This window comes from Artemia franciscana, chromosome 16 (assembly GCF_032884065.1).
Source record: "Artemia franciscana chromosome 16, ASM3288406v1, whole genome shotgun sequence".
NCBI lineage: Eukaryota > Metazoa > Arthropoda > Branchiopoda > Anostraca > Artemiidae > Artemia > Artemia franciscana.
Window position 1 is genome coordinate 32,720,417 of NC_088878.1, and position 15,452 is coordinate 32,735,868.

Below are 15,452 nucleotides of genomic sequence, written 5' to 3' on the forward strand. Positions count from 1 at the left end.
CACAAACACTACTACTGTTACTACTACTAATACTACTATCACTATTATCAATACCAATACTGCTACTACTACTACTACTATTACTACTAACTACTAGTACTACTGCTACTTCAACTACAAAAAAAATCAAAGAACATTTGGAAATTACCTTAATAACTCGCATCGGTAGACCAGTTCTATTGGCTATTTGTTCAAAAACATGTCTAGTGGGCGTAGGAGTTAGGGAAAAAGCTGTTTTTAATATTTCTAATTCGGTTGATGTCCGCCTTGGAGAAGAATGCCATGACCTACCACCTCTGTCTTTCCTAGAGGGGGATTTCGCTTTACCATTAACACCTCTAGAATTACCCTCTTCGTTGCCGTTGAGGGATGCTGAAAGTTCATCATTATAATACAATGAATATAACCAGAAAAAAGAAAATTTTACTGACCTTAACATATATGAAATATTCACAGCTAAACAGTGACAGTTTTAAACAGTATTACATGCATGATATCGAGTAATATCAATTTTCATTCATTTTGAAAAATTAAACTTAATTTGTACTGTTATAGTTCGATTAATATCTATGCTAGGACCCAAAACACACGAAAAATCGCTTGAATAGAAAAAAGAAATGCTAGAACAACGTAGACAATCATTGATTCCTTAACATTATAAACCATTAAATAACAATTTGTCAAGGTATTTTTTTTGGGGGAAAAATTAAAAATATCCACTTTCAAGAAAAGAATAAAAAAAACAAAATGTATAAAAAGTCTGAAAGCACCTTCAAAAATTATATTCTAATATAGTATAAACTAGCTCCAAATGTTGTCCACCTATTTGCTTACGATATGAAGGACTTTCGTTTGGTATTGATTCGTAAATTTCGATTTAACATAAAAAAAAGTAAAAAAAACATAAAAAATAAATAACATAAAAAATAACATAATATAACAATAACATAAAAAATATAATATAAATAAATAACATAATAAATAAAATTAATAATAATAAATAATAAATTAAACATAATAAATAATAAATTATAATAAATTAAACATAATAAATAAAATAACATAATATGTTATTTATAAATAAATAACATATAAATAACATAAAAATGTAGGAAAAAGGTGGGAAAACTAAGCATTCTACTGACCAGTCAAAGACAAAACTCGCAGTGTTTGAAAACTAAACATGAAAACCATGCTATATATTAATATAATTATAATGCATCATTCTTACATAGACTCCAGTCCTTCGGGTTTCAAAAAAAGTAGGAAGAGCGGTAAGAGCATGTATGAGCGGACATTACTTCAACTTTTCTGCTTGAGTGTGTCAATTACATCGATTTTGCATAATCAATCTCTATAGTTATTTTTTCTAATATTTATTCATTTATTTACCTCAAAATTGAGGAGGATATTATAAAATACATAATTTAAATTACAAAAAAAAATGAAATACATCAACAAACGAAACAAAACATTGATTTTAAATGATTTTAATAATATAACTGAATTAATACGTTATAGAAGCCAAACAAAAAATAAAATCAAACATTATTATTTGAATTCTGGGAAAAAAAGGGAAAACGTTCAACATAAAGAAAGAACTCCCAGACTTATGGCAAAAATTATCCCTCTTAATCTTAGCTAATCCCAACGGCTCTTTAATCTTAAATCTCAAAACTAATTCCGCAAACTAATTATGGCAAAACTTAACAGCACCAAAAATAGCAAATGTGAATTGAAGAAAAATCGCAGATTTTAAAATCTGCGTTAAAAAGAGAAATATCACGAGGATACCTCGAAGCTGTATTTTTTAACCAAATGCCTTTCTATTTTTTCCTTAAACACTCAAAAATTAGCTTGGACATTGAACTTCCGAGCTTAAGCACCATAAGGTAACCCCAGATAAAGAACAGCATTAGAAACCAAAAATGAAGTACTCTTGTTGTAAATTAGTTCAGTTCGGTTATTGTCATTAATTGGAAAATATTGAAGTTTTTTAACACTGATAGAAAGGTCTTATTTTTAAGCTTACTGGAAAGGGTATTAAAATCATCGGTTAAACTAGCTTTCGAACGACTCAATATAACAATATCATCAGCATGTGCAACAAAAGACATATCCCGCCTCTGAAAGATGAAAGTTGTGGATAGTGAACATAGAGTATCCATAGTTAACAAAATAAAAATATGTTAGGGGATAAAACTCCACCTTGTCTAACTCCAGGACCGACAGAAATTATAATAGAAAAAGAATCAGAAGCAGCAATTTTTTTTCTAAGCCCCCCCCCCCTACCAGGATCAAAGAACTGTAACCACAGAAAGGGGATCCAACCAATAATTAGGGCTGAAAAGCAGAAGCATGTGAAATATTGTCCAAGGCTCCTTTTATATCAATCAACATTATATAAAGTAGGGAGCCAGGAGACCTTGACTGACTGATAATTGTATCAAAAGTTGCTTGGGCATAGTCACAACCCATTCCTCATTTGAAGACTACTTGGTTAAGACCAGCATCCAAAAGCTCAAAAAGACCCTTTATGCACAATTCAAAAAAGCTTGCCAATTATAGAACCCTTTGTTATCGGTCTATAAGAGCCACCCGATCTGATATTTCTTTTACCGGATTTTGGAATAGAAGTTACCACCCCCACCTTGAAAGATGAAGGGTCATTACCAGACTTGAGGATAAAATTAAAGAATTCCAAAAGAAGAAGAAGAAAAGAAGTGGGAGCCGATATGATTTGAGTGTGTCCCATCCTCATCTTGAAAAGATTTCGGTTTTAATTTACGGAATACATTCAATAAAGAATACAAGGGAATAGAAAGATCATGCAAACTGAAAGAAATATTCAAAATGTGTACAACACGCAGAAGTTATTTAGGATTACCACACGAATTCGAAAGGTCACCAAAATGAAATTCAGATTCCATAAGTGAAGGTTTATTCTTTTTGGAAGATTCAATAATTCTTTAGAGCTTTCCAGAGTGTCTTTTTATTGACTGAACCTTAGACGAAGCGTCCATAAACAAAATATTATTATGATGAAGAACCTCCGACTGGAAAATCGCTTTCTTTTTCTTCATGTATTAAATACAAAAAAAAAACAAGTTTTTTAACTGAAAGTAAGGAGCGACATTAAAACTTAAAACGAACGGAAATTACTCTGTATATGAAAGGGGCTGTTCCCTCCTCAACGCCCCGCTCTTTACGCTAAAGTTTGACTCTTCCTCTCAACTCAACTTTTTAAAACAGTAAAAAACTTCAGCGTAAAGGAGCGGGGTGTTGAGGAGGGAACAGCATACATTGAGAATACAAGAATAATATATATTGCATATTAGCCAATAAACAATCTAGCATTTAGACAGCAGGATTTAGGGAAGCTGAATATTTGGGCAAAACAACATACATAAATATTTCATTTAATAAGTTTTTTATTGAATCAGTTACAATGAGAAGTATATATGGTTTTCCAAAGAGAAGGTTCAATTTTTAGATAGAAGTCAGCCGGAAGTAAATAGCTTACGAGTTATTTCCACCAGCAATAAGATTTAATAAGTTAAAAATTAGGAAAACATAACCATGACTCCTGAAATTTTTTAACTTATCAAACAAACAAACCTTCATTTCTGTCCTTTAAAGTCGCCGGTGAATTAGGCTTTCTCTCAAAAATTTCTTTACGGTTATATGACAAAATACAGGTAGGTTGTTCTTGTTCGATCTCTGGAAGAAGAAAAATATACATCAATAGAACTGACAGAACATATTGAACTTGCTCATATAATAAAAACACAAATTATTATTTTTAGAAGCCATCTTACATTTAAATTGAAGAATATGAAGAAATACATTTCACTAGGCTTAATTTTGTGGATTGATTTTCATTTTTTTAATACTGAGCAACAAAAATACAATAAGCAGGATACATCAGTCTGCAAATCAAAAAGTTTGGCTATATAAAATCATAGCAAAATTAAATCGTTAGTGGATGAACTTTTGAGAAAAATGATTAAAACAATCCTGACTTGAGACACTTGAAATCCTTAATTGTCACTCTCAAATGAAAAAAAAAAAAAACATACTGCAATTCGATAGGGAAATCACCATAAAAAAGGTATTGGTGCTTTTTTTTATTAATGTCTAATAAGACGTTGTCCTCGTTTATGGTCCATCTGTGTTTGCTAGTTTGTCTGTGTTCTTTGCAATTGGGTTTCATTCCACTCCTGATTAACCATACATTTTGAAAACAAGTCAAGATCAAATAACAATAGACCAGAGTCTTGAGGTGCCGTAGTAGGTTTGATTCCATTTTGTTAATATAGAAGCCAGAGTTAAAACTCAGCAGTAGTAGCACACAATCGATCCGACACAAGTACCTTAGTAGTCAAAACGCATCGGTAATCCAATGCAACAGACCAGAAGAGAATACTGAATCCTAACCTCAAATGTCACAAGAATTTATGGTGTTTTCCGTTGAATCAAGTATATTCCATATAAACTACTCAATGAAAATATGAAAAACATTCCCAATCAAACAAAATCTTGCGTCAAACCTAAAAACAGTAACAAATAAAGAACCAAGCAGACTTAAAATAACCTTAAAATAAACAATAAATAAAACAATTAATAAAACAAAACAATTAAAATAAATAAAATAAATAAATTAAAATAAATAAATTTAAATAAAACAATTAAAATAAACAATTGATCCCAAACTGATTGCAATACTGTCGGGCAGTTCTATGAATGCAGCAATTTGTATATATAACAAGATTAATACTTTGAGTATTTCTAGTAGTTTGTTTGCAAATTAGACATTTGATTTCTTTCGAATAAATCTAACTAGGGCATTAACATTTAGTTGTTTTCGTTTTGTTTTTTTTGTTCTTTTACTTAGGAAGACACACTAAAAAGCTCCTTATAAAGACTAAACTGCAATTCTTTTATAAGAAATAATTACTTTCTTAAATTTATTTCTTTTTCAAGATTTATAGCATTTGATTGTACATGAAGTGTTAACTAAGAGCAAAACATAAAGTTAAAAATATTTTATGAGTTAATAGTTTTAAAGTAGTAGTTTTTCCCAGAACGGCGAGTCAGAAGAAGATTCACGCTTTTTAAAGGTATCTTAACGCATATCTATGCTTTCTATATAGGTATAAAGTCTAATATATAGCTACATTTAGTCAATTAAATAAGGCGTTTCATGGGGGTTCTAACCCAATAAGGTAAATTCCTAAATCTATAAAATAGGTTGTGTCACTACTGAAATTTCGAATGAAACCAGTCACTAAACACTTTATACAAACGTTCATAGCCACTGGGGCAATGACTTGGGTGTAATAACTAATTTAAGTAGCCGTGAACTTGTAGTTTTTTATAATATATTTATCAAAAACCAGTAAAAACTCACTTGACTTAGCGATTTATATAAAATGTCTCACAGGTTTTTTTTATTAATATTTAATTGATATTCATTTGGCTCAACGAGCTTTTCAAAATACCCACACACAAATTACCTGCATTGCAAATTATTTGAGTTTGATCACATGTGGTGAACTTTAATCATATTTTATTTATTTTTGGAAACATAAGCCAGTGTCACCAAAATGAACTGAACTTAGCGATTTGGTTAACTTACTTAACTTAAGTCTCGTCCATAGTTGAAGGTCTCAAGGGGCCCCTTTCTTCAAATTGGCGAGCATTCCCCTTCTGTTTGCCTTAAAGTCTTCTATTAGACAGAAAAGGCACGGGCGGCGGTAATTTGCAAACTTATGTTACAATCTCTTTGGAGAAATATTATGTGATCTTTGAGAAAAAGTTGTGATCTCTTATTTCGCAATTGATTTTTTGTAAACAGGACTGATTCATCCGTCCAATATTACCAAGAATCCGAACTTGCTGGAGCTGGAATCTTGATGGGAATTATTTGTAAAATTGTAAGGCATTTAAAGACTGATTTAGGCGTTGAAGCGTTTGAGAGGTTGATTGTCAAAAAACGAAGCTAAAAAACTGTGGAAGAATAAGGCATCCTTGAATTAATCCTGTTCATCTGAACAGGATGATATGTTCAGATGATATGTTCATCTGAAAGCTGTCATCGAAACCTTCGCTAGTCTTGACACAAATTCTAAATTTAATGAACATATCTAGATACAAACAACTAGGTTTTGTGGAATTCCGTATTAGAGAATATAGGCCTACTGCTGGTCATTTCTTTAAATAGTCAATTCCTGTTTAAAGTTGATAAAGCATTGGTAAAGGCTGTTGCCAAACACCAGATATTTTTCTAATTTCTGGTGAACTGTTAAAAATTAGTGTACTGGAATGAAACCTACTTGGTATTCTTAGATTACTGAGGAAAACACAGCCCTGATCATCTGGAGTATAATATAATTCATGATTTTCTCTTTCTGATTTCTAAGGCTAAAAGAATGGAAATCATTGAAAGGATCCTTTGACTCTTTTTTGCATAGTGGAGCAATTGTGGCTTTGCAATATGAAATCATGACATGTCTGTTTACTCAGGCAGTATATACAGGCTTGTGAGGAAAATTTGTAGAAGGTTAAAACGTTCACTGCAGACTTACAGTAATTCTACTTGAATTCCTTCCAGGCCAGGGGCTTATTTTTCTTCAGGGTTCAGAAGGTGTCTAGTAAGTAAGTAAGTAAGTAAGTGAGACGGCACTAGACCCTTAAGGTCCAAACCGGCGGTGCTGATCTCTGTTTCATGGCCCTTCAGCCAGGAAGTAGAATGGGGGGTTGGGGGCCAACCATCCTCTGCTTTCACACACCCTTCCTGCTTACCTTCCCCAGATTTCTCCAGGTACCCATTTAGAGCTGGCTCGGCTCTGGCTGAGCTTACAGAGTCACGCCACTGACTCCCATCCCAAATTAAATAACTGGTCACAACTGGGATTGAACCCGTGTCCCTTGGACACAGAATTCACACACCAGCGCGCCAACCACTCAGCCAGGACGGCTGTAAACCACCTCCGAGCCAAGGAGAAGTGAAATGGAATCTGACACTAGAACAGATAACAGGTGAAGCACATATAAGTTTGGAAAGATATCTAGATTAAGTGTTTCTTTGAAATACACCAGCCATTATGACCAAATGCCTCCTATGCTTTATATCTGAGAGCCATTTTCATCTAGCAGCATATAAGATCTAAGATTGCTCTTGGTTGCTAGCTCCAAACTCTATTATGCTTGAAGTGTGACCTGTCTGTTTTAAAATTTGACTCGCTAAAATTTGACTGTATTTGTCATTTATAAAAGTGTGGTGGCTATAAGTGCAGATTTTTTTTATTATAACATGTTTTAGCAGTTGTATCTTTACTGATATGCATTAAATTGGACATATTTATCAGCTTTCAGCAATTATCTGCTTCTTCCAGCTTGTGGTATTTTCTAACTGATTAAACATGTTGATTCATGCTTAATATTCAGTTTCAAACATTTTCAATTTTTACACAGAGAAGTCATCAGTATGCATCTTAACTTCACCCAGCGTAAAGCAATATGTAATTCTACACTATGTAAATAGTTTGGGGGGGGGGGGGGTTTATAAATGGATTTTTAGACAGTTAATCACAAATCTGGGAAAAATACAAAACCTGAAATCTAAACAAATAAGAACCATATTCGGATTAAAACGTTTTATTTTCACCAAAGTTTCTTTGTAACCTCTAACAACAGTTGCATACATAACCAATACAATCCCAGCAGTGGAAGTCCCAGCAATAACAAAATAGCATTATGTCAAAAGTGGCAACTGGGGAGTGAATATTAAATATATGGGCAAAATTTGAATTAAAATAGTGAAAAGTAAAAAAAAAAGTATTATATTCGTAATAATATAAGTCATAATATTTTAGCTTCACATGAAAAATCAAAAGAAAAAGAGATGTTACTCTTAATAAACACAAAAAAACGTAAGAAAAAAATTTAAAAGATATTTGAAGACAACATGTATCTGAAAGAAATAGATTTAAAAGCAAGAAAATTTATGACAACTAAGAAAAACATAAAGGAAACAAACAGTTTGACTTACCTCCCTCAATTAGTGGAACCTCAACGAATGTAATGTTTTCTGTCATTTCTAGGAAATAAAATTCTTCTTTCAAAAAAGCTAGGGCTCAATCAACTCAAATAGAATCTGCTCCTCTTTCAAAGACAAATGAACCACACAATTCCTGTAAAACAAGGACTTCAAAATAAATATTGTCTTTAACTGTAGAGTGAACTTAATGCAAATCTGGTCCACACTTTTTTCCTCCTTCATCAAGGCCTCTCACCTTCCCTAACCTATAATCGGAGAACCCAAGAGCAAAAATTCATAAGAAGGCTTGAATTCAGTATAACAAGTTCCCTAATTAAAACAATTATTCAAAATTCAGAAAAATTTGTAATGAAATGAAAGAGGATTACTTGGGATTGCTAAATCTTGACAGATCCCCACACTGTGTAAATGAACCATAACTTCTTCCCCTAGAAAGAAAATTCTAAAGAAAAGTGAGCTAGATGATGTAAAGATGGACCAATGATATCAGTTTGTAGCAATATTTCGAACAGACTAAGATGTCTTGTCTTATTGCTTTTCTAAATTCCTTTCTGTTTTACCTTAATGATTTTCAGTTTGATTTATGAATGAAGACCAATGAATATGAATGAGTGAACTGTTGAATTAGTTCTGGATTAATTCCTGCAATTATATTCCTGGACAATCAAATAAAATTCAATTCTTTAGCCAAGATAATTTTGATCCGAAATATGTCTCGTTTTGGTATAAAGAAAACAACTTTTTTGATTACTAACCAATGATCTGTGTTGTACAGGTACCAATCTACTGATTTGATGCCTTCAGCAGGGGTTTGGGGACAAATCATCCAACACTTCCCATGTTTTCCCCCTGACTTCCCCAGGTACCCATTTAGAGCTAGGTCGATCCTGGCTGATCTTAAAAAAGTAAGAAGATTGATTAATGTAACAAACCAAATAAAAAGTATCACCCCACCTTGAACCCCCTGACCTCAGGCTTTCAAGTGGATTGCAAGATGATTTCAGTTGTGGACGTTTCCTAGAGCATATTTTCTTCTGTCCTGAGCAATGAGCATGTATTCTGGTTCTGACCCTATGCTCATGATGGAGCTCTTTAATGTTAACAGGAAAGCTAGATATTTTATATAAATCGTATATAGACTGTTGACTGATTAGAGGAATTGTTACTATAGCGAAAAGTTGTTCATTAATTTTGGTGATATGCACCTTTAGTTTGGTATAATATAAAAAGAAGTTTGCTGCTTCTGGTGCTACTGGCAAATGGAGGTAAAATATTAATTGGGTCTTTATTTCATCTAGAATATTTTTCCACCTTGTGGGATCTACTAGGTCATATGATAGGGTTCCCCCCGCCAGGGTAAATAGTGCGAACTCGAACTTACTGACATCAGTAGCCAGATTAATAATGACATCTTTACTATAGATGTAAAAGAAAGAGACATAAAAAACGTGATGAATCATAAAAAGAATGTGGCAGTAGTGATTTAAAAAATACTATAAATTAGCTTAGTGAAGAATTGTGACAAATATGCCAGTAGTAATTTGCAGAATATTATAAAACTGACAAGTGTTTTTAATTGTGATGTAAATTTAACCTAACTATTATGCTTTAATATTTTTGAATACCTTGAATCAATTGGAAGTAAAGTTGAATTAAAATTACTTTTAACAAAAATAAGCATGACTTCAGAAAAAACGATTGAAACTAGGTATTCACAGTGTAAACTTGTGGTTATGTTCAAGTATATTATATTAATGTAAGGTGTAGGAGTATAAGCTTTATGGAGTTAAATTGAAATTAATATTAATCAATTATCATAGTTCCGGGTGTAAAAATAAAAATAATACACACAAATAAGCATGGTTCTGTAGATTTAGATCAAAAGCCATTCTGCAGTGAAGGAAATATAAGGATGAATTTTAAAACATTAATAAACAATATCAAACTTCAAATTTTTTTAAGCTTAAGATAAACTATCATAACAATGGGAGATTAGTCTGAATGATGAGGACATCATTCTACAATGGGAAGGGGATATGTGACATACAGCCTTACAATTTTCCCTGCAAAATGCAAAGTTTCAATATTTGTTACTTTTGCCATCCGATTTCGAAATAGTAAAAGAGAAAGATTTTTCTTGAATTATTCGATGCACTAGCCAATAAATACAATAAAAAGACTAGCTTTTTGGAGTCAACCAGCTTTTTGTGACTTAAGTGCACTTCATAAAAAAAACCTCTTGTCAAGATGAAGAGCAAAATCGTGGCTTAAAGCAAAAAATAGCAAATAGATAAGTCTTGTTAATTCGAAGTGATAGCTCATCATGTGTGTTCTTTATGTTGCATCTTTCCCTTTTTTTGTTTAATGATACCCATGTTATTGTATTGTGATAAAGGGAAAGAATAAAGATTATTTATTTATCATTTCTATAAAAGAATAGTATCTTATCAAGATGCTAAATAGCATCTTATCAAGATGCTAAATACCAGTATTACTGCAAAGGCGGCATATCCTTTTGGGGAGAGGTCAAGCATCCCAAAAGAGCAGGATATAGGTACGTCAAATAGAAAGCTTTGGTAGGACAGTCAAGTTTTAGATGAGTGTCAAGTACTTGTTTTAAGAGAATTTCGAAGCAATATAAACTTGTCTCTAAGCCTAAGTTTTTTGCATGTTTTAATACACTAATTGTCGAAGTGTTTTTACCAGACAATTTATATGTAAGTCCTGAAATAAAACTATTGTTTATTAAACCGTCTTTGCTTATGCACCCAGAAACAAGGTATCAATCACTTGGTCTTAGGAACACTCTCTAGGGAATCTATTCAATAAAGTCAGACCCATCCACCCCTAAAATGATTCTATTACAGAGAATATTGGACATTATGAACTGCATACCTCTATATTAATCTTTCACTTGTTTAACCCATGTAATATCAGCACTTTAAATTAAACCCTTTATAATATTACTATATTATTTTTTTTTACATAACCTAGGGCTATGATTCCCAACATAGGGCACATGCCTCACTGTTGGGGCATGGGAATATTTTGGTGGGTCATGGAAGGATGTCCTCCCTTTGGCTGAAAATGCTATTGAGCCATAACTAAAAAAAATTCATGTAAATGATGTCAAATTATCATACATTTAAAGAGCAAAACATATAAATAATAGTATTGTAATAATGTCATGCATTGTATGAAAGATGTTGCATACAAAAAGAGGATAACTAAAAAAAGATACTAAGTTGATGACCTTTTAAATTTCCTTAAGGTGAATACAGATTATATTTTGGGTGACAAAATTTAAACATTACATGGGGAGCATCAAGATTTTAAAAATACTGAGGTGGGACATGGTGCAAAATTGGTTGGGAGCCTCTGCCCTAGGTCTATATTACAACATTGGAGAGAGGGGGGGGGGGTGATTGGCTGGTAATGAATTATCAAAATGGAGTCTTAGCAGCCAGTGTAAGCTCATTCAATCTTGGAATAAACAAATATTGGGCCAATGTTGACTAAAGGCACAATAGGGACTTAAAATTAACTGAAATTGTTAAACCATCAACAGCCGGAAAGCTAAAGGAGGTCATCACAACCTTATGTTGTAGGTAATTTTAAGAAAATATGTAGAATAGAGTGTATATGCTTGCACAATACAGAGGAGGGAGTAATGTTTATTCTCACACAAATTATTTTTTGATTCAGGACAATATTCTGATTTTAGAGAAATAGTCTTTTTTTAGCTAGCCTATCTTCTCAGAAGATCCTGATTTTGGGGAAGGTGATTGGTGTGAACTGTACTAGCTCTGTACCTACTGGTGTTCACTTTCATGAGATAAAATTTTCAAAGGTCTTCAAAAATCACTGGGCTCTAGGTGGAGAAGGAGTTGAGGTAGGTATTTCAAAACACCTTCCCAGGACATACTTTAGTCTATAGACCTATCCCCAAAATTTTCATTTTCCTAACCTAGCGCCTATCCAAGGTAGCAAAATTTAGCTAAACTGGAAATTTACTGCATAACCTTGTAAAATAGATCTTTTGCTTAAATGAAGTACCAGAAAACTGCTTTCAGTCTTACAACTTTGCTCAATCTCAATTTATGAGGCTCCAAAAACCTGCAAAAATATTTCCTAAATTTAGGAAAAAAAACTACCAATATAGCTTAAATTTCTACTCAAATAGCAAGAATTGCATTTTCAGAACTAAAACCAGAGAAAAAAAAAAAACAGAGAATGAGGGCAAAATGTTGTTTTACCAAATAATTCAATATACAGGCAAATTTTTGACACTAAGAGATCAAGAGAGGGTTAACATTAAAGCTTGACAATACCTTCCCACAGTATGTTTTTGGCCCTGGATTCATTACTGAAAGTTGTAAAATCTAGACCATCTACTTTTGGCTATCTTGGAAATGGGTTAGGTTAGGAAATGAAACTTTTAGCAATGAAACCAGGGCCAAAAGCATACTCTGGGAAGGTATTGGAAAGCTACTGTGTCAACCTTCTTCCAATTTCTAAGCCTTTGAAATTTACCTACTTGGCATGTCTATTAGGTATTCAAATTTAGAAAACAACAATACTGTACCTTAATTTTTGCTTTTCAGTCTCTTTTTCTCTGGTTTTAGTTCTGAGAAATGCAATTACTATTATTTGAGTAGAATTTTAAGCCATATCAATGGGCTTTTCTTAATTTAGGATCTGTATTTGTAGATCCTTGAAATCTCATAAATTGCTATTGTGCAAAGTTGTGAAACTGAAAAGAGTTTTAGGTAAGACTGAATCTTGGAAAGGGGTTAGGTTGAGAAAATAAAACTTTCAGGGATGGGTCTAAAGGGTAAAGTATACCCTGGGGAGGTATTTTCAAGTACCTACCTCCACTCCTTCTCCCTTTAGAGGGTCCTGAAATTTGTCCATGTGACAGGTCTATACCTATTGAAATTTTGACAAAACAACATTTTACCTTAATTTTCAGTAAGGCTGATCATTTTGTTTTTCTCAGGGTTTATTTATGAAAATGTAATTCCTGATATTTGAGCAGAATTTTAAGCCATATCATTGTTTTTTGTTTTGTTTTTAGGAAAAATATAAATATATCTTCAAAATCTTACTATTAATTGGGATTGAGCAAAGTTTTGCAGCTGAAAACAAGTCTGTTGTACCTCAATTAAGCAGAAGAATTATTTTGCAGCATTTCACTTTTATGACAGGTAAAAGTGAAGTCCATCAAAGGTCAGGACCCTCTAGAGGGAAAAGGAGTGGAGGTGGTTACTTCAAAATACCTTCCCAGGGTAAACTTTAGCCTAAAGATCCATCCCTGAAAGTTTCCTTTTCCTAACCTAACCCATTTCCAAGATAGAGAAAAGTAGCTAAAATAGAATTTTATTCAGTTTTACTGTACTTCATTTAAGTAGAAGTTCTATTTTGCAAGGTTTCACTTTTACTACACAACAATTTAAAGGTCATCAAAGATAAGGGACCTCTAGAGGGAGGATTGGAAGTAGGTACTCCAAAAAATACCTTAATGGGACACACTTTGATAAATAAATTATAGTTCATATTTTGACTTACCAATAAAGTGAACATAACCACTCAGTGCCTTTTTTATGCTCTTTACAAATATAATACCTACTTCTATTGCAAATTCAAATTTAATCACTGTTTGACCTAACTTAACCTAACCTTATTATAAGTAGTTTTGGCACTGAGAAATTATTTGGCACTGAGATTATTTTGTTGAAGACAATCAATAGCTCATACTTTAATTGAAATTTGTCATTCTTAAGAGCCCAAAAAGTGCTTAATTTTGAATTTGCTATAGAAGCAATTATTATATTTGCAAAGAGAAGAAAAAAAGGCATTGATTGGTATGTTCACTTATTGATAAGTCAATAATTTTAAAAATGATATATTTACCGAAACTTTAGTATGTAGACCTATCTTTGAAAGTTTCATTATCCTAACATAAGTCCTTTCCAAGAAAACAAAAAGTAACTAAATTAGAATTTATTCTCATGTACCACAAAACAATAAGTCTGTCTCTACTCATTAGTGAGGTAACCAGAAAATTTACCAGCTCTTTAACTTTACATCTTGGTGCAACATGAAAAAGAAATTCTAAAAAATGATAAATATAAATTACATGAAAGAGAAAGCTAGTAGTGTGTTTGGTAAAATTCTAGTTAATTGACTTCTTGCTATAGGCTATCAGAAAGGGTTTATGTTAGGAAAAAAAACTTCCAGGGATGAATCTACAGACTAAAGTATGTCCTGGGAAGGTAATTTGAAGCAACTACCTCTACTCCTTCTCCCTCTAGAGGGCCCTGACCTTTGATGAACTTTAAAATATGTGTGTTATAAAAGTGAAACCTTGCAAAATAGATCTTCTGCTTAATTGAAGTACAACCAAACTGTTTTTAGCTTCATAACTTTGCTCAATTCAATTTAATAAGGTTTTACAGATATGCAAAAACATTTCCTAAATTTTGAAAAAAAAACATTGATATGGTTCAGAATTCTGCTCAAATAACAGGAATTGCGTTTCAGGACTAAAGGCAGAGAAAAAGCAACTAGTAACTGAAAATTAAGGTAAAATGTTGTTTTGTCAAAATTTCAATAGGAATACACCTGTCATGTAGACAAATTTCAGAGCCATCTAGAGGGAGAAGGAGCAGAGATGGGTGCTTTAAAATATTTTTATGGAACATACTTTAGCCTGTCGACCCACCCCTGAAAGTGTCATTTTCCTAACCTAAACCCTTTCTGAGATAGCAAGAAGTCAATTAGCTATAATGTTACCGAGTGTTGGTAAGTTATGGAATCTTGTATAGCCTATGTTCATTGGTTTAGGAGCAGTATTGCCTACGTCGTGACTCGGCCAAAATTTACCATATTGACCTTCAAAATTTACCAAAATTAAGAGAAATAGCCTAACAGCAAGCATTGGAAACATGTTGAAAGTTTTGAATTTAAGGCGGGCGAAGGCGAGCCGTCTGCTGTTCAATAATCTTCAGCCTTGTTTTCACACCATCCACATCCAACTGGGAATTGAACAAAGGTTCGGCAGATCATCGTTTTGAATGCCAACTTCAACACCGTGATTGTCTTCTCAAAACCCGTGTTAAATCATGCTATTCTTAGAAATTACAATTTTAAAGAACCCATGTCCAATACACACGTACCCCGTAGCATGAAAACGCTTTAAAGTTTTGCCGGATCGAAGAAGACGAACCTGAAAACTATTTTTATCGAACCCGCTCAAAACACGCTTCAAACCCGGTGCCTGAAAACCACAAACAAGAGGTATGACAATACTTTATATCTGTGCTGAAAACACAGCTCATGTTACACCAGTTTTGCAGTAGAGCCCAAACAGTAATTGTGACTTTGTTTT

At 32.8% G+C, this 15,452-nt stretch overlaps 1 protein-coding gene across 9 annotated transcripts in view; it reads right to left on the minus strand.

Annotated features, from left to right (window-relative positions):
• The window catches only part of LOC136037351 (zinc finger protein OZF-like), a 31,537-nt gene extending 16,436 nt beyond the window's left edge, over positions 1-15,101 (minus strand). For 2 of the 9 annotated variants that reach the window (XM_065720034.1, XM_065720036.1), the window contains exons 1-4: positions 12,935-13,076; positions 8,054-8,195; positions 3,619-3,720; positions 149-372 (exon numbers count right to left, since the gene is read on the minus strand). In XM_065720034.1, the coding sequence (XP_065576106.1) occupies positions 149-372; positions 3,619-3,720; positions 8,054-8,099 (372 nt within the window). In that variant the 5' untranslated portion in view covers positions 8,100-8,195; positions 12,935-13,076. Of the gene's footprint in view, positions 1-148; positions 373-3,618; positions 3,721-8,053; positions 8,196-11,874; positions 11,934-12,934; positions 14,742-14,956 lie in introns of those variants that run through there. The other 7 variants (XM_065720029.1, XM_065720032.1, XM_065720031.1 and 4 more) reach the window with 7 other exon arrangements.
• Positions 15,102-15,452: the final 351 nt, after the last annotated feature.